Below are 23,687 nucleotides of genomic sequence, written 5' to 3'. Positions count from 1 at the left end.
AGATCATTTGCACTCAACCAGCACCTGTGGTTACATCTGTTGATTTAAGACATTCTCTTAGAATGTAAAGACCCTAAAACTTATATCCCATTCTTTTCTACCATGGCAACTGAGAGGAAGGTTGAGACACTCTGAAACTTCTCAATTGTGGAAACAAACCTTAAAAGTTTAATTCTCACATGGGCCGTGCTTTCACTACTGCCCTCCTTTGGCTCAGTCCACTGAGGCACCGTCTCCTAGCGTCTTTTCCCTTAGCCCATGCCAAATGCTCTCTCTCCAGACCAACTTAAAACCTTTTGGAGCGCCATCCCTTTTGAGATTTAGCCTGCCAGCTTAGAGCATGCCCCAACCTCATGAGCTGTTTCTTTCTCCTGATACTTACTCTTCCCATCATTAAAACTCCTTTCTATGCTCTCCCATTCTCATATTTACCATTCCTGGTGTCTATCATATTCCATCATTTTCTATGACCTCTTCCCTAAATAAACCTTTTTTGCCAAATTAATGACCACTGTGAATTTACATGACCAGACCCCAACATTTGCTGCCTAAATCTGGCATCTACATCAGACACATAAGAACTAGGCTAAAAATTTTGTCTGCTTAAAGAAAATAATTCAAAGCTAATTTACATAGTTAGCATAATATACACATAATTCTGTTGGCTAAAACAAGATCATCTCTCCCCAAAAACATTATAATGTGCAAATGAGCTATGAATTTTAGGTACTCACAGGATTTAGGCATTTCTGGGTCCAATCTTGGCTTCTAAGCAACAGGAGTTGGTTTTTATAGGTGAATCGCAAATATACAGGGCCCTTTGTTCTTAGATAAAAGTACAAGACTACTAGAGCCAAGTCTCAGGCCTATGGACCTTGGAGCCAGAAGACTGTTGTATCAGATCTATAAAATCACCCCTCTGCATTATTTCTGAATTATTTATACCCCTTTTTTGTCCAAAAATTATGTATTTTTGCATTGTATGAATGTTAATTTTACTGTTGTGGTGAAATGACTATATATCCTGCACAGTCAGTGCTGCACTTATACAAAAAATACAAAAACTTCTGCTCAATTAAAAAAAAAGTCATTTTCTTCCTAAACATTTGCTTCTGTGCCCCTATTTTTCCAGACTGAGATTTGCCTTAGTTGTAGTTGGTTCAGTTATAACACACCGATCTTTTTCTTTGCAGTTGATATTTAAGATGCATTAGTATTCCATTAAAACATTCTATTATTTGATGAAGTCAGGGTAGCAATTCCTAGTTGGAAATACACACCTGACAAATTCACAATGGCCATTCCTTGCCAAAAAGCACATTCTGAAGAGGTTACAGACAAAAGAGTAAAACAAGACACCAGGAGTGGTAAATATGAAAGATTGGAACTAGGAGAGGAGTTTGGAAGAATCCATTAAAGGAATATGTCATGAGGCCCGAGTATGCCATTGACTGGCAAATTGAATCCAGAGTTAAGCAGACTATAATTAGCTTTAGTAAGACTGCCATTAAAGGGAAAACTTACTAGGGAGAGATTACCTCATGGCAGGTTTTTAGCTGAAAGGACTTAACCAAGATCTTAAACACTTTTTATAAGGAAAATATACACGCTTGGGGTTTCTCAGGGGAGAAGGGAAAAATAAAGAGAAAATAAGGATGTATACTGAGATGTAGAGACTGCCTAGATGACACTAGCTTAAACATGCTAGTTAAGGCAATCTGAGCACATCCAGATTGCCTTAACTATGATGAATTGAGCAAAGTTCTATTCCATGTTAGCATTTCCTGAAAAGAGACTAAAATTTCAGGATTCACATCACATTCATATACCACAATCTACTCAGTTATTCATACTGCCATTCTTAAAGAGCATTGGTATTATCAAAAGCCAGACAATGTGCGCCAGGTCTCTGTCCTCAAAAAGCTTACTTTCCATTATCACACACTCACCTCATTGATCTTCACTCCTGTAAAGGACAATTCAAAGAAATGAGCAAAACTGACAATTTGGAAACTTTTTTAAAAATTTATTCAATAAACAGATATTGTCATTCTGTTTTTCAGCCATGTCGATTCTTCATGATCCCATTTGGGGTTTTCTTTGCACAGATACTGGAGTGGTTTGTCATTTCCTTCTCCAGCCCATTTTACAGATGAGGAAACAGGTTGAAGTGACTTGTCCTGGATCATACGGCTAGTGACCTGAGGTCACACAGGGAACTCAGAAAGATGAGTCTTCCTAACTGCAGCCAAATGTGTACTTGAGTTTAATGGAGAACTCATGTTGCCCCAAAATGTTCACAGGGACTGGGTGTTAACCCTGTGGCAGAGCACTCAGAGCTCATGTTGGTCTTATCAGCCACAACTGGACACACTAACTCGACTCTTAACAATGATGTCATCTTGGTCCTCTTCAAGAATGAAGGACACCAACCAAACAATAACCCATTCTCTGTGCACTACGGCCCCCGCTAGCTGCAGAATGAAAGTGGTTGATATTTATAATAGCCCATGAAGGACATATTAAGAAAAACAAACCTTGGGGAGAAGTAGTCATATGTAAGAATAAAGGGAGTCACTTTGGAGCTTCTACTCATCATTCTCTGCCTCCCCTCCAACTAACCCCTTCTCTTCACTCCTAGTTCTATTCATCTTAAAGTTAGTTCATAATTGAAATTTAAGACTTTCCAGCAACATTGTATTTTGATCGGGGACTGCAGGACTAAAATCTTTCAAACCCCATAAGCATCAAGATATGGCAGAATGATGGGCGGCCTGTTGGGGCTGGGCTCTGGCCATCATTGTAACATAAGCCAATACCAATGTTTTAAAGTCTTATCGATGTGTCGTTTTTTAAACCTCATTTATTTCCCAATATGTCCCAACCTAACAAAAAACCCCAACTAGATAAAATCAACTGACCCAATTGGTAGCAAGTTCCCATTGTACCCCAAAAGGGGGAGTAGGGAGCTGACTATTCTGAAGGCTGTGCGACTCTTTGAAAGGGTCAGGTGACCATGCTCCTCTCCTTTTAATTCCTCAAGCAGATTCCCTCCTGTGGTGTTTTAGCGAAGGACAAAAGGAAAGTCCCAGAGATGTGACTGCGTGGGCAAACCAAATGTTGACTGACAAATGCCCTGGACCAGACCACAAGCCACCAGGATTCATGAGTGCAGCACTTGCATGGCCACATTCTGGTTCCCTCAAAACCACTCTGGGTTCACCGCCATCTAGTCCACCACTGCTCATGAGCCCCCATTTTCCTCTGAACCTCTCTTGACCAGTCAGAAGTAACTTATTTTTAACATTATAGTAGTGTAGGAGGAGTATTTACCTAAGAAAGCACTTAAAAAAAATAATATAGGAAGGAAAATGAATCATGCAATAAACACTAACACCCCCCCTACAACCTCCAGGGAAGATAGGTTGTTGTCAGTCTTCCCAACTTTGCTTCCTGGGCTGGCTAATCAGCCTCTAAAGTGATTCGAGGAATAAAAAGAAGTTCTGGAAGAGATTTGGGCGAGCTCTCTCTTCTCTACTCCAAAAATAACTTGAAAGTCTGTGACTAAAAAAGGAGTTTTATTATAGTCTTAGCAATTTGCCCAGAGATCCATCTCTGGGGCTTAGAACCTGTAATCTCAGTTCTAGATCTCTGAAGAACTCAAGTCAGGAATGCACAGTCTGTCTAGGCTGAGGAGCCCCTGGGCTGGTAGCGTTTCAATCCTACGCACAACTGCAGGGCATCTGGTTTCCTTGTAGCCCATCTATCTCACAAGAGTTCAGGATCAACTTCCCACCAGATGCTAAAAAAACTCTCTTCCAATAAGAATCCGGACTGAGGTAGCATCATCATACACTGAGCTCCAGAAAAATTTTGGAAGAAGATAGTGCCCAAGAGGGTTCTTTCACCTAATTCCAAGTTTTGTCATTCGGTTTGGGGAGGACTTGCAAAAGCTGAGGAAGAAACCAAAATCACCGATTTAGAGCTGGAACAGAGCCCACCGCCATTTGTGAAGATAAATGAGACCCCGATGAAGTTACCTGTCCGATGTCACACAGGTATGAGCAGAGCCAAGGTCCAAATCCAGCTTCTGCCTCACACACCCCCAACTCCCGCATTCCTTGCCTCCTTCACACATCCTCCACTGGCACAAGCACAGGGAAGAGACTGCAGCAGCCCCTGCTGGGACCAGCTAGTCCCAAAAGCAATACTCACCATAACGCGCCCTAACACTCCTTTGGGCTGGACGACCTGGGCTGCCCTATTCTGCTTCCGGGCCAGCTCCAAAATCCCCCCCCCCCCTCCCGCCTTGCTTTGGCTTCTACCCTTTGAGGCCAAACAGACGAGTCTGCCCTTTCGGGGCCAAGGTTGGCGATCGATCCCATCCCAAATCACCCCGTAGCTAGTGGGCGCTATAACCCTCCCAGGGGCTTCATTCCAGCCCCAGCGTGTGACCTGGTCCATCCAGGTGGCCCTTCCTCAGGACGCTCTGCAGTCTAGCAATAGCCTTAAACTGAACGGGTTCCTCTAATTACAAAAAGCTACCAAGTCTTGTTTTTTCCCCTAAATAATCTAGATCAAATTAATTTTGCCTTCTCAGGATAAAGAGACTACTCAAACTCCCCCGGCCCCCCATGTTTTTCTAATCATTGCCTCACCAAGTTGCCCCTCTCCCCTCCTCGCCTTCCTCCCATTGCTCCCTCCTGCTTTCCCTGTGGGCGTGCCCACACGAGTCCCCTCCAATCCACTCCCGCCCCGCCCCCGCCCCTCTACAACCCACCAGTCTCACGCGCTGGGGCTCGGCCCGCGGGGACTGAGGGATGCAGCAAGAGGAGCCAAGGTCAAAGGCTGCCTCAGCTACTAGTAGGGTGTGATTCTGGGAGTCCCCCACCCCCAAAGACAAACAGACTAAGGCTTACTTAACGCCATCCGTCCGGGAGGTCCTGCGCACAGTAGGGACGTTTGCCAAATGCCCTTTTCCTGCACCCACTGAGAGGCGTCATCGAGAAGCTTTAAGGGAAAGCATCACAGCCCCCGAGGGGGACGCCCACCTCCAGGCAGCGGGATAACCCCCACCCCCGGGGACCTGGACAAAGGATCACCCTCTGTCACGTGAGGCAGTTGGGCCCAGCAACATTCAATGTTCTTTCTCCATCTTAAAAAAATGTTTTTTAAATAAACTTTTTAAAAAGCTCTGTAGAGAGGCTATCAAAAAGTAAAAAGGGGGGCTCGTGAGGTTACAGGTGAGGCTGGAATAGAAACGTGGGGCTGCAATATAGGGCTGCTGCGTAGGGGTGGGCTCAACTCCCTCCTCAGACACGTAAGCCCCCCGTGCCTCAGTTTCCTCATCTATAAAATGAGAATAATAACACTTGGAGGCCGCCACGTCCCGGCGGCTCCCATCGAGGGCTCGGCCTCAACCACACTCGTGGAGGCCCCACCAAAGCTTTTGATGAATTGCCTCCAAATCCAGTCTTCTTCCCCCTGTACCAGGAGCCCCGCAGAAGCCCAAACCAAGCCAGCCACCGGGGGCGCCTCGCAGCCGACTGAGCGGTTAAGGAAACAACAGCGCCTGAGGAGTGCGGCCTGCGCGCGTGACGTCACGGCGCAGCTGGCGACGGTTAGAGAGAGCGCGCGACAGAGGAATCACGAGGACGTTACAGAGTCTGTTAGTGGGGGAGCGCGGCGAGAAGGCGCCAATCAGAGAAACCAGTGGGGCGGATGGGCGGGACCTGCTTCTCCTTCATCGGCCCAACGGACGACGCCGGACCTCGTGATACCTCAAGGCGGGGCAGAAGGGAGAAGAGCAAACTATAGCAAACAGATTATAGGAAGGATCTTTTAGGGCGGATCTCAAAGGAAAAGCCAATCACAAGAGCTTACTCCGAGGTAGGCGTGACCAACGCCCCAGGAGCTACTTAACGGACTTCGCGCGAGCAGTCAGAAAGTCGGGCGGAGGAGGGAGCCCGACAAGGAAAAGCCAATGGGGTAGCCCTCCCTGCGAGCTGGGGGTGTGGCCTCGGCGCTGGGCGGAAGTCCTGCCTCCAGGCTCCCGCAGCGGCGCGCGCTGGAAACCGAGGAGATGCGACTGAGGCAGGCGGAGGGTCTCTGGCCGCGAGGGCGGCGGTGGCTGCTGCTCCTCGTCTTCGGGATGGGCGGACTCCTACCGGGGCTGACGGAGGCCCCGAGCCCCGCCGGGACGCCTCCGGAGCGAGCCCGGCCTTACGCCGTTTTGCGCGGGCAGAACCTAGGTGAGAGGCGGAACCGAACGGCGGGCGGGGCCGCGGCTAAATCCCCGGGCTAAACTGGCGCTTGTCTCTACAAAGCTTGACACAGATTAGGCTTTTATTATCCCGGTTTGACAGGTGGAGAAACTGAGGCAGGCGCGACCAGCCCGGGGTCACCCATATGGGAGAAATCTGGGGTCTTTTCCCACAGCGTCTTGTTCAAATCCCACTTTTAGTCAGGTGATCCCGAGCTTGGTGGTGAGCGTTTGGATTCAGGAGCCTCGCCTGCCTGATACAGGTCCGGCTTTTGTCATTCCAGCTCTTGGGAGAAGGCGGCCCACGGGGCACCGTGGGTTGGACCCAGAGAGCGTGATCCGAGCCCCGCTGCCCTGAGCCTTTGGCTTAATTCTGGGACAGGAAGGGTCCTGGAGCTGTCAGAACGGGAGCGCTCTGAAAACCCCAGAAAAGATAGGGAGCCAAATAATCTCGGGCTGAGAGGGACCCCGGCTGAAGGGAGGTGGGCTGGGCTGCCCATTGGCGGGCGGCCTAATCCCTCGGGTTTTGGGTCGGATCCGGACTGCCCTACTCGGGGAGAAGGCGCCTCTTCTGGGAGTTCTGGCCCGGTGAAGGGCCATCCTCAGCCCCATGTCTTTACCAAAGCAACGGTTCGTTAAGTGTCGGGAGTTGCGAATGTGCCATGACTATAGTTCTATTTTTTAAAAAATTCAAATGAATTGGAACAAACATTAACTTTATAACCCTCCTTTCCCAAGAGACCTGGCCACATGTCTCAGAAAAAGGATTAAGAGTCAGTACTGTGGCGTTAAGGTTGTTGGCAGGCTTCTGAGTTAGGAGGTTTGAAAGCACTCTGAGGGTTGTTGAAGTTACTAGTGTCTTTAAAAAAAAGAAAGAAAAAACACTAGTGCCAGAAGCTCAGATGTCGGGTAACAGATTTGCTTTCTCATCTAAGCATTTAAGAGATTTTGATTGTGAAATGAGCTCTAAGAGTAAGTGCTGCTGTGACAGGACAATTTTTGTTAGTCTTTGCAGTTAGTCTTGACTGCCCTAGTCAAGTTGATTGCGTTCAATAAATCATAAAGCACTAAATATGGCTGTTATAAGAAAAGTCTGATCCATAGAGTAAAGTGCTATTCAGATGAGCTATTAGTGCCAATTTTTTATTTTTTTTTTGCCAAATTCACATCTTTTAAGAGAAACCTATTAGGGGTTTTTAAACATTTCTGCTTTTACAGATTATTGCTCAATTTCCCCTCCCCACCTTTGGTACTGGTTGGTGAAATATATAAACTTCTCAGAACCATGTTTTTAAATGATTGAAGAAAATGTTAAATTTCCGTTAGAGGTTAGTGGGTTGTTTTTTTTCCATCTAAGTTCACAGATCCCTGGAAATCTATCCATGAACCACTTAAGAACCCTCTGGTTTATGTTAAAAAACTCCTAGGATGTCTAAAGAATTTGTGTCTGTCATTGATGTTTTGATTTTTGCAGTGCTTATGGGAAGCATCTTCAGTATCCTGTTGGTCACTATGATACTTATGGCCATTTGCGTCTACAAGCCCCTTCGACGTCGCTAACTGGAGAGCAAGTGAATTCTGCAGACTCTTTTTGGGAACATGAGAAGCTGGTCCATGGGGTGCTACTGGAGCAGCTGGGATCATAACCCGAGTACTTGAAACCCACACATCCTCTGAGGACCAGACAAAAGGACTGTACAGCAAGAGCTTCCACCTATAATCAAATGATTTAGAGAAACCAACTGCTAACAAGTATTTTTTCCTCACACTGTATATAAATAATCAGACACTTAGAGATTTTTGCTTTTGGTGTGATTAACAGAAGACAGACCTGAATCATCAAGGTGTCCTTTTTTTTTTAAAAGCAAGTTTACTTTGGGTAATATCTGTAAAAGCCCTCTTGGAAGAGATTATTATTAATGTTCGTAGATATTCATAAGAATTTAAACTTTCTTAGGATTCATGTTCTGTTCAATGAAAATGAAAAATGAGAACAGATTCCTTTTTAAGCAAAGCTCATGGTTGACCTAGTAAAACTATGAGTGCAGAGCTTTTTTCAGGGAGCTGGTAAAACTGCGTACTTCTCTATGCATCAGCTTCTTGGTCCCCGACTTTGCACTTAAAAGCAGTTTCATAATATGTCTAGAAAGCACTTGTGTTTAACTGGAAAGGTTAAGTGTGTTTTTGTAGGTGCTTGTCTTTGTCTTAAAGCATTGAGACACACTTAATAGCTATCTGAAAAGGTCAAGATTTAAAAGTCCCACTAGAAAATAAGTTGTTGAGATAGGCACTGTGATGATGCTCTGAAATGAAGTAAAGCATTTCACATCTGGAAAGTTTTATCTTAAAATGGCCATCAAGCTTTAAGCTAAATGTAAAATCTAAAGCTAGAGACTCATTACGAACTGTGCCCAAATCCCACAGAGTTCTTTTAAAGAAAGCTGGCGTTCCAGCGGGGGTCAGTCCTGGGGTGGAAGGGTGAATAAAGGCTTCTCAAGGGCAGCTTTTCGGGTCCACTGTGTATAGTGGATGTGAGTGTTTACACAAACTAAATCTTAACTCATTGTAAATGCTGCTAATTATTTTGCACTGTTAAGAATGAACTGGAAGGTTTTTTGTTTCCTGTTTTTCAAGTAGGACAATTCTTATAAATACAAAAGTATCATTAGTATTTATTTTAGAAGTACTAGATTTAGTTGTTTTGATTTGTCAAAATGTTTACTTTCTGTTCTATTCAAATTATAACACTGGCTTTTTGTAACCAGGGTCTGCTGTAATGATCTCTCAATGTGTATTCCCACACATACATTTGTACATTAAGATTTAGTAATGTATCACCTGATGTTTTTTGCTTTGTTATCCATAATAGAGATCCATTTAGTTGGCCAATTTTATGTTTTCAAGCAAAATAGGAATTAAACTGAAATCCTACTTATACTTAAGACTTTTAAGTTGTGTTGTTTTTTTTTTTACCTAACCTGTAAAAAAAAAAAAAAAATCTGTTAAATCAATTCCCCACAAACCTACTTTCTGAATATGAATGGGAATAAATGGGAAAAAGCTATGTATTGATGTTGGGGAGGAGACTCATCTTTCTAAATTAATTGATTTGATAGGCCTAGTTCTGCTGTACTTGTAAGTTCAATGTTAGTGTGAGAAGTCAATAAGTCCCTAAGTAGTTCAAGTGAACCACAGATGATTAGCTAAAATTTGCCTTTGAGACACAGATTAATCCATCTAATTCTCCTTATTCTACTTTTTTCTCCACTTCATTGCCAGCTGGGTCCCAGAGCTTTAGTTGGAAGGCTAGAACAAGTCAAAAACATTTAACTTTAAAAACAAACCTAAAAGATAGCCAATGGTGAATGTGCAGTGCCCATTTAAAAAGAGGTTCCCAGTGAGAAAATAATCACAACACTAAAACCTTAATAAACCCAGAACCTGCAGGTAAATGTTTTTCTACATTTAATTTTGGAGGAGGAAAATTTTTTCTGGCCATGGGGATAGGGTGGCCCTGCTGCCTGTGCTGCTTCAGAGCTTCATGTTCAGAGTCTAAAGGAAAAAATAACATTGTACTGATGCTGTAAAGGAATACCATAGAGCAAAGATGAAAACATTGGCAAAGGGAAAGCTTTTTTTCATAGCCATGGAAGTTTTGTGACAGACTGGGACAAAAGAGTGGCCAGAGGGCTGGAACATCAGTAGAGTAGAAGGAAGAGGGGCTTGCAGGATAGAAAATATTGGTTGTCCTACTTGACCTTAAGTCACTGAACTCCCATGCCTCATTAATAAAATTAAGCCAGATGGTCCTCCTGTCTCCAAATCCCAGTGGCCCAAGATAGGTGAACTGAAATCATTTTCTTGAAGTGTAAAATTGTGTATGTTTTGTCAGTTTTGAGGAAGACACTAAAGTCAAAGGGTGCCATGCTGTTACCCTCTGACCCCACCTTGTGCTGGGGAGACAAAGATTCTTTTATCCCATCTTTGCCAGTGGTAACCAACAAGCATCCCAGATAGAATGGGGACAGCAAAGCTCTCAAAAATTCACTCTTCAGTGCCACACTTTCTTCACAATAATGACCCTTGGAAATTAAGATTGGCAGTAACAGTAATTGTTTTTTTCAAAATTAGAGATTCTTAGAATCGGTCTCAGATGACTCCCCCACCCCCCCCCCTACACAAACTTCTTTCTTACTTATGGAACTGAAATTAAGTGGGAGAAAAAAAGAGTTTTGAAATAGGCACATCCACCATAAAAGCTGAAAGTGATGTCAGAAAATGATTAGATCATAGGACTTAGAGATGGAAGAGTCCTCAATAACCCATACGTTTCACATAGGAAATCTAACAAATCTTATTGAATTGAATGGAACCCTCCACTTTACAAAGGGGTAGACTTAAGGATGATTCCCAGACTGGACATCAGCCTGACTTTCTTCTTGAAAATCATCAATCAAAATTTCCCAGTAGAAAGAAAGAACTTACTTGTCTGGCACATGGTAGGCACTTGAATACTTGCTGAATGATTCCAGCAATGGTTCGTGCATTAAAATTAGGAAATGGTTAGCCAAACTGAAAGAAATCAGAATTATCTGAATACAATGGAATATGGCTGAACCAGAAGATAGGTGGATGAAGCACTGGGTCCCCAAGTCGGGAAGACCCAAGTTCAAATCTGGCCTCAGACTTCAATAACTGTGTGATCCTGGGCAAGTCACTTTGTCCTGTTTGCCTCGGTTTCCTCATCTGTAAAATGAGCTAAAGAAGGAAATGGCAAATTACTCCAGTATCTCTGCCAAGAAAACCCCAAGTGGGGTCATGGAGAGCCAGGTACAGGTGATAATAGCTGAACAATTACAATGGGAAGCCTTGCACATAAGCAAGCAGAACCAGGTGAATAATATACATGATGACTACAATGTAAAGGAAAAAACCAAACTGATTTACATAAAACTGTACATGTTCCCAGCAACAAGATATGAAAATATACTTTTTCCTGGAAGCAAGGGACCAAAAGTATGGAACTTTGAAAATAATGCCAAACTTAGGGGACATGTTACCTTGTTTAGATTCATGGAACTTTTTTCTTTTTTTATTCTTCATTACAAGGAATGACTTTCCAGGTAGAGGGAGGAAGAACTTCTTCAAAAATGTAAATGGCATAAAAACAAAAAGCATCAATGATTTCTTAAAAAGAAAGCCAGTGGGCCAATCCTGATACTTTTACTAAATGCCCTTCTGCTGTACATGACAAATTATGTGTGCAGCCTACTACTAGAACTGAATAGATTTAAAACTAATTTATGAGAATAAATTGAAACCTACTTGTGGATTTGCATATTTAACATTTTACACTAAGATGTCAGTCATCTTTCTATGGAAACTTAGGCAACCACTTTGGGAATTAAGAGGATGCTACTATTTTTGTTTTTCTTCCCGGATTATTTATACCTTCTGAATCCATTTCTCCCTGTGCAACAAGAGAACTGTTTGGATCTGCACATATATATTGTATCTAGGATATACTGTAACCTATTTAACATGTATAGGACTGCTTGCCGTCTGGGGGAGAGGGGGGAGGAAGGGAGGGGAAAAATTGGAACAAAGTGAGTGCAAGGGATAATGTTGTAAAAAAAAAAAAAATTACCCTGGCATGGGTTCTGTCAATAAAAATTTATTTAAAAAAAAAAAAAAGAGGATGCTACTGTAAAACCCTTTGGAAAATGCAAGATGCTCAAGTGCCAAAAAAAAAAAAAAAAAAAAAAAAAAAAAACTTAAGGATACACTAGTTTTCCTATCTTTCTATGAAGACAACTAGCAAATTCCAACACAAATTTCGTGGCTTCCAGGATCGACTTCACTGGGTTTTTAAAAAAGTGAACACTATTATTAATTTTGACAGGCTATTATATTATTAATTTAAAATATTCTACCAACGTCTCACTCTAATCATCCCTCAAAATGATGTGGCACTTTCCCCGCACTCTCCATGTTTGAACATAAACCCAACACCAGGCCATCGTCCACAGTTCAGACCCAGCAACGAAGGACTGGTGACCCGGGGACAAAGGTTTTCAGTCACAGTAATTCATTACGACATGAAATTACGGGCGAGATGATGAAAACTCCGCATCTTGGGTTCACCAATCCTGCTCGCTGTCTCTGGAAGCATAGCATACTTTTACAGGGAAAGCAAGAACAGGGTGCCATCAATACCAGAGGAGCGGAGCTCCTGGACCACTGCTGGAGTATCATAACGAAGAAAGCACTTTCCTCATAAAAATCCTATTTGCTCATGAGAAAATTAACTATTGGAGAAGCAAAGCAGCTAATAATATCAGGAGTTAAAGGAGTTAAAGCTTGGGTCTCTGATTTCATCCAACCCCTTTAGGAAATTACAAGTCCAAAGAGACATCATCTTTAAACCCATCTTTAAACCTGCAAATAAGTAACTTATTCTCCCCACCTTTAAACCTCATAACATCATAAAAAGCCGGCTAGCCAAAACTGACCAGCTCCTCTGAGTCCAAATTCACCACGCACTAAGCCACTGCACTGGCTTGTTACACTGGTAAATGGTAAGAGAACAAATCCAGGGACTTCTCTGCCACACCAAAGGAAATATTTAAAGTGGCACCGTGTTTAGTGCTTTATTTGAGCCTCCTAACCATTATTGTCCTTATTTTTCAGTTGAGGAAAATGAGGCAGAGGTTAAGTGACTTGTCCTAGATCATATAAGTAATTGTCTGAGTCAGGACTTTATAACTCCAGGTCCAGCATACTTTCCACTGAACCGTGAGCTGTCTCAGTACAACTTCTGAACTTTTAAAACCTATTCTTTTTTTTTAATATTTTATTTTATAATAACTTTATAGTGACAGAATCCATACCAGGGTAATTTTTTTTACATTATCCCTTGCACTCGCTTCTGTTCCGATTTTCCCCCTCCCTCTCTCCACCCCCTCCCCTAGATGGCAAGCAGTCCTATATATGTTAGATATGTTAAAACATATTCTCAAAGAAAATGCGATACTATTATCCTCTGATAAGAACCCCCACAAAGATCAACTTTGCCAAAGGTTAAAAGCTGCTTCTAGTGGGGATTTCCATTATTCATTTTAAAAAATTGGCTATGAAAATGCCAGCTTTCAAACAACAATAGTCTTATTCATGCTGTTTTAGTTATATTGTACACACTAAGATTAATTTCTCTTATTGATTCATTTTCTACAGCACTCATGGGAATTTGAAGGCATGAAATATTTTTAAAGTGATAAAATGAGACACTGAGTTTGTAAATGAAAATTTTCTTCTTAGGCAAACTTCTTCAGATCCAGGAAACAAAAGATACAGATTTTTGTTTTTCTAGCAAAATAAATGTTTATATATTTAAATAATAAATAAATGTAGCAGAATGAAGCTATTATGAAACTCATTGTTCGAAAGTATTTATTTAATGCCAAAGTTGGAGAATAAGTTATTTATTTGCAGGTTTAGAACAGTTTCAACAAAGGTACTGACTAGTTGACAATACTGATGCATTATTTGAGATTTTCTAGAATAGTTTAAGATTAATGAGTTCTTTCCCTTTTGAATCTGATTAAACTCTTACCCAAATGCTCTTGGAAATCAAGACTGAGTTTCCACTCCATCCACCCCCTAGAGAGGAAGCTCTCTAGGCTCTCTAGGCACCTGAGGCTCTGAGAGGAAGTGTGATTGAATAGGTCAGGATGGTAACCATAGAAAGCCAACGGACTGGTTTTGGAGTCAAAAGCCTTGGGCATAAATCTTTACTCTTAATGTTGACTACCCACGTGACCATGGGCAAATCACATTTTCCCTAACCTCCACTTCCTCTAGCCTAAAAGTTCCTTTCAGTTCTGGTTCTATGATCCTGCACTCATCACTCCATTTGTGTGTGTGTGTGTGTGTGTGTGTGTCCTGCTTCCTCACATGCAAAATGGAAGACAATGGATTAGACAGTTTCTAAAGGCTCTTTCCGGGCAATTGAATCCAACCACTCCTAATCCAGCTTCCGAATTCTACATCTTCACCCTTACAGCTCATTTTCTACCTCAGGAGACAGAATGAACATCCACTCCATAGTATTTTCATAGGTCTGAGGAAATCCTTTTCAAAGCAAGCTTTCCCTTCCCAAGTACAATGAATTTTTTCATCTTCTCACGGTTTGATGTTGTTAATGTGTGGAATAACCTGCTCATTTTGTAATAAATACTCAGATGTTCAAATTTTAAAAGGCATTGTCCACTGACTTATTACTATAGTATAGATTTTCTGGGAATCATTTGATACTATATCACTTTTGTTCCCCCCTCTAAAAGCAGAATAAGATATCTACAGGATCATTTATTTCTAGAAAAAAAAGATAGCCTGGTCACCTATCAAGGGGAAAGGTTTTCGATGAAGTGTTTCTAGATGTTGATGTTGATAGAGCTGTGGATTGGTCTAACCATTCTAGAAACACTGGAACCATTCCTCCAAAGTCACTAAAGTGAATTTAACCTTTGACCTAGTAATTCCATACTAAGGAGATTCCCCAAAAGAAGGAAAGGATCCATATATGCAAAAAGATTCAGAATAACACTTTCTGTTCAGTAAAAAAAAAAAACTGGAAATCCCTTTATTTCCATGATATGAAGACTGGTTTTAATTATGATAAGTAAATAGAAAAGAATTACAATATGATGAATATTAAGTATTCAAAATAGCTGGGGAAGATTGTAAGATATTGGGAATATAGCAGAATCAGGAAAATAATTTATAATAATGACATTAGAAACAAATGGTGTTAGGTAGAGAAGACCACTAAAGAAGCCTCGTTGCTACAATCTAGGAAGCCAGTTGCCATCTGACTTAAAGGTTGAAAACTATGTTCATGGTGTTGGAGTTGGGTCATTTCAGCTGTACCCAGCTCTATCTGAGCCCATTTGGGGCATTCTTGGCAATAGATACTGGAATGGTTTTTCCATTTCTTCCTCTAACTCTCTTTAACTAAGGCAAACAGGGCTAAGTGGCTTGCCCGGGCCACTCTAAGTGTCTGAGGATTCAGGAAGACAACTCCAGGCCTGAAGCTCTATCCTCTGTGGTACCATTTGGTTGCCTTAGTGTGGTGACTCCCCCTTTTAAGAATGAGACCTCCTCACTATGGACTAGGCCCAAAGGCCCCCAAACTGTGCATCCCCTTTGAACCAGCAGTCTCTCCTGGGTTTATATCCCAGAGCATAAAGGAGGGAAAGGGACCCACATGTGCAGAAATGTTCGTGGCAGCCCTTTTGTATTGGCTAGAAACTGAAAACTGAGTGGATGCTCACTGGAGAGGGACTCAATATGATATATAAGTGTTATGGAATATTATTGTTCTGTAAGAACAATCAGCAGAATGATTTCAGAGAGGCCTGGAGAGACTTACAAGAACTGATGCAGAGTGAAGTGAGCAGAACCAGGAGATTATGGTACAAGATTACACTATGATCAATTCTGATGGGCGTAGCTCTCTTCAGGTGATTCAGGCCAGTTCCAATGGACTTATGACAGAGCCCTCTGCACCCAGAGAAAGGTCTGCATGGGCTGAGTATGATCAAAGCACAGCATCTTCACCTTTTTTGGTCTGTTTGCTAGGTTTTTTTTTTTTTCACCTTTTGATCTCTCTTGTGCAACATGACGAATATGGAAATATGTATAAAAGAACTGCACGTTTAACATATATTGAATTATTTGTCTTTGGAAGGGGATGGGGGAAAGGAGGGAGAAAAATTTGGAACACAAGGTTTTGCAAAGGGGAATGATGAAAAGTATCTTTGCACATATTTGGAAAAATAAAAGGCAATAAATTTGTTGGGGGGAGGAGGAAAAAGAATGGGAAGTCCTTGAATAGACACTGTCCTTTAATTTGTAACACCATGTTGCTTTTGCACGGTCAGCAGTCACATGAACATAAGAGCAGATTCTATGCACATAGTATCTTAATTCATTCATTCTGTATACACTCATATGTACACTCAAAAAACTACCAAATGCTAATAACTTTCAAAGACTAGAATTCTGATTAACAAAGTAATTTAATCAAAATACTGGCCTTGTAAGTCAGCTGTGAAGGTAAAACTACTTCCTAGGACCCATCAGGAAGAAGGCACTATGCCCCACCATCAACGCCCAAAGCCGATACTCTTTTTAAACTACTTCCTGCACGTCGAAAAAATTTTTCTTTTAATTTGCAAATTTATTTGCAAAAATTCAATAGTAAGGAAAGACTGCTGCTAATTAATGCTCATCTCACTTCTTGGCAAAGGTGAGAAACTAGAGATGCAGGAGACAGACTCTCCTCTCCAACACGAAGATTATGTCGCTGTTTTCCTTCACTAGACTTGTTACAAGAAGGGCTGTGAGGGGGAGAGAGCCAGTGATAGAAAACGTACCCCTTCCCCACAGGACATCAACAAAGCATTTTTAGAGAAGAACAATAAAATTCAGAAGGGGACACAAAACAAGGCAATTTTCTTGTGTTAAATTTAATATAAACTTTCTCCAATGAGTTGTACATAAGCCATCAACAGTTTCACAGACAACCCTCTTGAGTTCTTTGTACGTTAAGATGTTTGTGGTTGATAATGTTAAGTTCGTAATGAAAGAGAAAACTGAAACTTAAAAAATAAAAAAATAAAAAAGACTGATGGCTCAAACGTTGTAACAGTTTATCCACAAAACAGGGAAAGAACCGAAGGAAGGTCTCCCGCATTGGTTAGCTCTTCTTTTGTATTATGGATGCCAGTGGACCCCTTCTCAAAATCATGTTTTAAAATGCACAAAATACAGATTGCCGAGGAAACCAAATTACTGAAATATAATTACCAAAATATTTTTTAAAAAATAACAAGTTGACAGATCCCAGCTCTAGAAAAAGACTAGTTAATAGGTTCTGTTTTGCAAGAGCAGACAAAAAACTCATGCCCATGATGGAGAGCATGGAGCCAATACAATTCAAGAAATTCTTCAACCCTAATTCTCCTTTCCTTATTCCTTCTTCTTTTCCCCAACCTAGAAGACAAGTGGAAATCCAGCAGTAACCTGCCCCACTCCCAGCAGCCACCTTGCTAGAGAACGAACAGTGTGCCTGTTTTTGGCCCTTCAGAAATGGCGGGATGCAACCCTGGCTTTGTGTAGAAACACCATCAAGGCGGTAACCCCGCACCATGCAGTCTCTGCAATGACTTGTTGTAACACAGAAATGGCTACCACCGTGCCAACTCAACTCCAGCAGACCTCATGCCCGTCACCGAAGCCACAGAGTGGTTAACTCTTTGTCCACTACAGCTGGGAGGAAAGAAAGGAAGGAGGGAAAAGGAAAAAAAGGACAAAAGGAAGAAAAGAACTACTCACACACGGAATCAGAGAACCTTCAAGGACTGAAATGTTTCATTATCCCATCACAACCCCCTTTGCATTTCTTCTACTCAACATGGTACGAGTCAAAAAAAAAGAAAAATCTTTGGGTATTTGGCTGAAAAGCTGAGAAGAGCCTCTCATTGCACTGTACGCATGCATGAACCACTCTCTGACAACATGACAGATCCCCCGGCACTGGACTGAATCACCAATGGGGATTCAGGAAATCCTTCCTTGGCCACCAGCAGGCAAGTCCAAGGAGGATTCACTTCAGTGAATCAAAACCGTCATTTGCCAACAACTCCCAAGGAACACTGGAAAGTTAGGTTTACGGAATGCTAATAAGCTGCATAGTTTGAGAAAAATGCAACGCAGACTCTCGGGACTGGCTGTGCATAGAAGGAATTTTAATTTGACAGTTACATAAAAGAGAAGTGATTATAAGGCATTAAAAAACATTGTCCTATGTGACTAGAAACATTTTACCAGCAACCTTAATGGGACGATCCTGAAACGGTCCCCAGCAGCCACCTCCCCTCCATCTCCCAGGCTCCTCCCCCCGAATGGCAGCTGCCATTCCACCCAAGGGTCGAAATGGCCGAGTTGTCTCGATGCAGGAAGGAATCCCTATGGGAACAAAAAGGTGGCCTCCGGTGTGGAGTGTAGCTGTTTATGTTCAACGGTGCTCTCGAGGGAAGGTGGGTATTTACAGAAGGGTTAGACAAAATAGTTAAATAGCTAAAGGTATTAAAAAAGGCCTGAGAAATCTGGTTAAAATATATACTTATATTGCTACTGGAGGGAGTAGGTTTTTCTTTATTTTTTTTTTCAAAAGTAATAAAAAGTGTCTGTTAAAAAAATATATATCCAGAAAGGTGTTGATTTGAACTGTAAAAAGCAATTAGAACTTTCCCTTTGGGCTGCTCGAGAGCCATCAGTCAACAATGAGCTGACCTTCTAATGATAATTTCATTCTTTTCCCTCAAGAAGGCGTCCCAGCTGGGACTTCTCCGGGATGTACTTTGGTGTGTGTTCCCTCCCTTAGACCCAGCACTTTCCATGGAAGCTTTCTTATTTTGGTTTCAAACTGCCCCAAACCTCAATCCCTAACTGCCAAAGCTGAAGCTTCCTAGGGCTGCCCTTGGGGGAAGAGAGCTCGGGGATAGAGAAGCTGACCAAATGGGGCCCTATGGGGCTGGAGGATGACAGGAAGTGCCCTTCCAGGCTCAGCCCGGCCAGGGCAGAGTATGGGCAGGGAGAGCTGCCCTGGGAGTTGGACAAGGACCCAAGCCCGAGGCGGGGGGCTCGTCCTGGGCTCAGAGATGCTGTGCATTCTCTTCGAACATTCATCAGTCCCAAGGCTGGTCACAGCAAGTGTCCGTGGGACACGGAGATCCTGCTTCCAGGTATCTGGAAGACCCGCCCGGCCCCATTTCTTTGGTGAGCCAGGAGAAGTGGAACCCCTCCTCAAGGACGCTCTGCTCTCATGCCGAGGCACGTAGGCGTGGGCACTAGAGTACCAGCACACACGCAAAAGCACCTCGACCGCAGGAGGACATTCCATCGTTACTGGATAAATAGGAGCCCACAAACCTGGTGGAGTTTTGGGTTAGGTTCAGTCTTGGCGGAGGTGAACCGCGAGTCAGCACCAGCCCCGGGGACTCGGGCTGCACGGCCCGGACAGGAGGCGGCTCTGCCCCGCTACCCCCTCGGACCACCCGAAGGGCCCACCGGCGAGGAGGAGGCCGGCTTCCCAGGGAGTCGGGCCCAGGCGCAGGCCACGGAACACAGGCCCTACTTCTCAGTGAGAGACAGCCGTAAGACCTCCTGCAGCTGGGCCTCCTCCTCCTGGAGCCGCAGCTCCCGCTCTTCCAGCTCCTTGGCAGACAGTTCCATGGCCAGCTGCAGGTCTGTGTCAAAGTTCCGGGCCTCCTCCAGAGTGCCGGGCTGGAGACCGTTGGAGCTAGTGAGCAGACTCTCCTGAATAGCCCTAGAAAAGACAAACACCCTTCTCAGTCCAGGCCAGCCCCTTCTCCTTCCAACCCTCTCCCCCCACATCCACCGAGATAAGAGCTCCTCCAGGGGCCCAGGGGCACGGGTCAGATCCCAGGGTGCGAACTCTCCCCCCAGAGAACCCATCAGTCTCCCCAGAAGCCTCAGGGCCATGACTCATGGGGATTGCAGAAGCTTCCAAACTTCAGGTGACTCAAGGGATGGTGAAAAAGCCCCGGAGAGGGAGTAGGCCACAGGCGGCCAGCTGCCATGAACACGCCGTCCCAAGGCAGGCCAATGGAAGGAGGAAGGGCCAGGTGGAATGAGGCAGGAGCCAGACACATCTCCAGCTGACCGGTCACAGAAGGCCATGGCCATAATGACGTCGATGGGGCTCAAACATGGCCTGTGAGAGGAGGCCTGTGAGAGACGCCACACAGGTGCAAAAGCAAAGTGCCTGTCCTTATAAACTTAGGGACAAAGAAGTGAGAATTACCCCAAAAAATCCATCAGAAAAGGCTCCTTTGTGGTAACTGGGGAAAGGCTAAACAGTCAACAGAACATTACGGAGTCAAAAGATAAACAAAAAGAACAAATTCGCAGGAGAACAAAAATATGAGAACCAAGGGAACGAAGAAAAGAGAATCAAGAAAACAGGATCTGTAATGGCAACAATGGAACCGGAAAGAACGAGCCCCCCACTGACTGCTGAGCCAACAGCATGATCACGGTGGGCCCCTAAGAGTGGAGCTACTTGCACTCCTTTGCAGAGGCGGGGGTCTACGGGCCCAGAATAGTGCACACGCTGTCAGAGCGCTCATGCAGCGGATCTGACTGAGCTTCGCTTTGTCTTTTTCTTCTCTGATCTGTTATGAGGCGAAGGGTCACTGGGTAGAGGCGGGGAGGTGAAGGTGATATAAACACAAAAGATACCAACAAAAATAGGATTTTACAAACCGATTCGGAGCACAGAGGATGCCTTATTTCAAAGTATTTCTTTAAAAAGAAAAGGCTAATTAAAAACCAGTTGAGATTATGCTCCATCCTTGGGGGAGTCAGTCCAGAGACATTACCTTTCATACTGCGAGTCATAGACTTGCGGACCAGTGAGTCCCCCATTTGAAGGCAGCCCCGGGACATCCTGGGAAGACAAAACAAAGGCATCAGCCGCTGCCTCTCGGAACGAGGAAGCCCGGCATTCTTCCCGTCTCTGTCAAGAAGAACTAGAGAGAATCATCAATACACGTATGGAGGTGGCACGACTGAGCGGGTGCCGAATCCCAAGGCTGACGCCCTTTAGTGTCGAGAAGCTGAACTGGCTGCCATCCCACGGAGACGGAGGCTTGGTGGGAGCAGTATGGTGGGGGACCTCGTGTCGAGCCGCCTGAGGTCTCCCCTCAAACATCTTCACTAAGAGTGGTTAAAAATGGAGAATTCTGTGGATCCTGAGGATCCTGAGGGGGGAGGAACATCAGGTTGGTTTTAGTTGGCCCCAGCAAGCAGAACTGGGAACTGTGGGTAGAAACTGCCAAGCAGCCAGCTTTGGCCCAATGAGAAAACTCGCTAATGATTAAAGCTAGTTAGAACCGGAGTGGAAGGGATGACTGAGCAGGGGAGAGGAGGAGAGGGAGAGCGAGGAAGGGGAGGAGGGAGGAGAGGAGCAGGAAAGGGCAGCGGCTTCTCAGAACCCGACTGGGCTCGGCCTCCAGGCCGGCTTTCTCCATGTTCTTCACCTGGGGAGCCTGCCAGGGTCAACTGCGTTCTCATGCAAATGTTTGAGAAGAGCCAGAGCATTTTTCTTCACTTCTTTTTTACTGTGAACTTAACACAACAGCCACTTAAGCAGAAACAGATTCAGGGACCAAAGGTTTTTTGTTCCTTGAGAAACCAGCGGCCTGCAGTAGTGATTTCCCTGGCCTAGGAGGACGTGTGTTCACAGGGGACGCGTGTTCACAGGGGACGCGGCTTTGTTCCCTCACATCTGGTCAGGGACCTACACCCGAAGCTCCTGGGAGTGCAGGGACTTGGGAGCAAAGCCCAGGAAGTCAGGGGAGTGGCAGGAGCGGCGGGCCCCTGCAGACCCCAAGAGTGAAGTTGGCTTAAGATGGCTCCCAGAAAGCAGAGGGCCTGGAACACCCATCCCCTTCTGCTGCCACAAGGCCCTCCCCTCCACAACTCGCAGCAAAGGCCAGCCCCACAAGCATCGATTCCAACAGCATTTCCTATGCTTCGTGCGAAAGCAGCCGTGAAAATAGCCCTCCCTGTGTGACCCAGGGCTTTCGCACATGGACTCTTCAAATAACCGTTTTCCTCGAACTTTCTTCCAAGAGAAACTTTGCATCAGCAGGTTCATTTATCTGCTTTTCATTAGAAAAATGAACACCTTTGCAATGAACCAAGAACCCCTTTATTCACAAGCAACAGAAAACAGAGTGCCTGTTCCCCTTCCCCAGCTGGAGCCTTTCACTGATCTTGGCTCCGACTTCATACTTTGTGAGAGGATTTTACGTCGGATTACTGCGAGTCCTGCCAGAAAGAGGCAGAGTGTGAATCCCCAATATATGCAAAGACTAGGCCGGACCTCTCATCTGAAGCTAGAGGAAGCCCTTGGGTGCCTGGCAACATTCTGCCAGGCCAGGGAAGCAACTCGACAATGAGAAGGAACATGCCAGGCGGGTGGGAATCACCCCAAGAAAAACGTCACTAAGCCTAAGGCTAGCACCAGTACTTTTTCAGCAACAAGATCCCCCATCGGTGTGGTCCTCTAAGAAAATGCTTTGGAGTGCAAGCAGACGCAAGCATGAGAAAAATATTTTCTAAGTCTGATAAATATGGGAAATACTTCATTCACAGTTTTGACCTTAATGAACATGATGGACGATTTACTGGAGAGAAACCTTATGAATATGAAGAATTGCTTCTTTCAACTTTCTATACTTCAGACAATCCATATTACATGGGAAAGAAAATCCAAAAACACAAGACGGCCCTCCCTTGTATTGTATTTCAGGGCTTGATAAACAATTTTCTTCCCGCAAAGAAAAAATCTTTTGAATGTAATAAATATGGGCAAGCCCTTCACCACAAAAAGAGTCCACTTAGTAACACCGAAAACTCTCCATTTTCCATTCACCTGTCAACCTGATTTCTCTAAAGTGCATGTCTTTTCATGGCCCTGTTACTTCCAGGAACAGATCTAAAACCCCACGTGGCTACTAGAGCTCTTTAGAAGCATTTAGACTTTGCCAGACACTCTCTGGCCCCTTCTTCTGGCCTGCTGGGTCTGGACCGCTCGCCTTCCTTATCTCTACCTCCCTGCTTCCCTGGTAATCCTCCTTTCCGACTGTCGGGAATTTGCCCTGGAGAAGTCTCATTTATATAGCCGTCTGTACTCTGGTCTTTGAGCTCCTCGACGGCAGGAATTCTCTCTGGGGTGGTTCTTTATGCAGCCAGAACTTGGCACAGATCGGGAACTTAGGGTTTATTAACTTGACGGATGGAGATCATCTGACCCAAATGAATTATATCACTGGGTACCAAGTGAGCTACTGGATGTGAATCGCTGAGCCAGTCACATATTGAAAAGGCCGTGGAGAACGGCAGAGATACGATAGGACCAGAGAGGGAAAAACGTTTCGACATCTACTAAATCAATCAATAAACATTTGTTGGACACCTACTGTGTTACACCAGGCACTGTGCTGGGTGCTGAGGATGTAAGGTGATGGTCCTTGCCCTCAAGGAGCTGACAAGGTAGTAGAGGAGATGGCAGGTAAACAGGGACATCCAGAGCAGGAGGAACGGGAAGGAACTAAAACGGAGAGAGGCTGGGGGAAAAGAACAGCATCCGCACATAATGGGACAATACTCCCGACGTTGATGCCTGGGAAAATTTTATAATGGTTGTTTAAGAGATAGGAAGGTGACCAAGAGCCAGTGTGGCTTCCCAAGAACACATCCTGCCCTACTAACCTTCCTTCCTTTGTGTAAGCGTTATTACAAAGTAAGAGATCGCCATACAAACACACAC

At 44.1% G+C, this 23,687-nt stretch overlaps 2 protein-coding genes and 1 long non-coding RNA gene across 3 annotated transcripts in view; 1 reads left to right on the top strand and 2 right to left on the bottom strand.

Moving 5' to 3' along the window:
- Positions 1-2,011: 2,011 nt before the first annotated feature.
- LOC127545612 (uncharacterized) lies at positions 2,012-5,622 on the bottom strand. The gene is made up of 2 exons (XR_007949693.1): positions 4,920-5,622; positions 2,012-3,953 (listed from the first exon to the last, which is right to left on the bottom strand). It is a non-coding gene; the product is annotated as an uncharacterized LOC127545612 (long non-coding RNA).
- Positions 5,623-5,985: 363 nt separating this feature from the next.
- C1H12orf76 (chromosome 1 C12orf76 homolog) lies at positions 5,986-9,204 on the top strand. Its single transcript, XM_051973019.1, has 2 exons — positions 5,986-6,251; positions 7,737-9,204. The coding sequence occupies exons 1-2, from the start codon at positions 6,083-6,085 to the stop codon at positions 7,820-7,822; spliced, it is 255 nt and encodes an 84-aa protein (XP_051828979.1). The 5' UTR covers positions 5,986-6,082; the 3' UTR covers positions 7,823-9,204.
- An 8,847-nt stretch (positions 9,205-18,051) lies between these two features.
- The window catches only part of ANKRD13A (ankyrin repeat domain 13A), a 38,121-nt gene continuing 32,485 nt past the window's right edge, over positions 18,052-23,687 (bottom strand). The window contains exons 14-15 of the mRNA XM_051973018.1: positions 20,731-20,798; positions 18,052-19,655 (exon numbers count right to left, since the gene is read on the bottom strand). Of these exons, the coding sequence (XP_051828978.1) occupies positions 19,460-19,655; positions 20,731-20,798 (264 nt within the window). The 3' untranslated portion in view covers positions 18,052-19,459. The remainder of the gene's footprint in view (positions 19,656-20,730; positions 20,799-23,687) is intronic.

The sequence above is a fragment of the Antechinus flavipes genome, chromosome 1 (genome assembly GCF_016432865.1).
Source record: "Antechinus flavipes isolate AdamAnt ecotype Samford, QLD, Australia chromosome 1, AdamAnt_v2, whole genome shotgun sequence".
NCBI lineage: Eukaryota > Metazoa > Chordata > Mammalia > Dasyuromorphia > Dasyuridae > Antechinus > Antechinus flavipes.
This window is presented reverse-complemented; position numbering and strand designations above follow the sequence as displayed.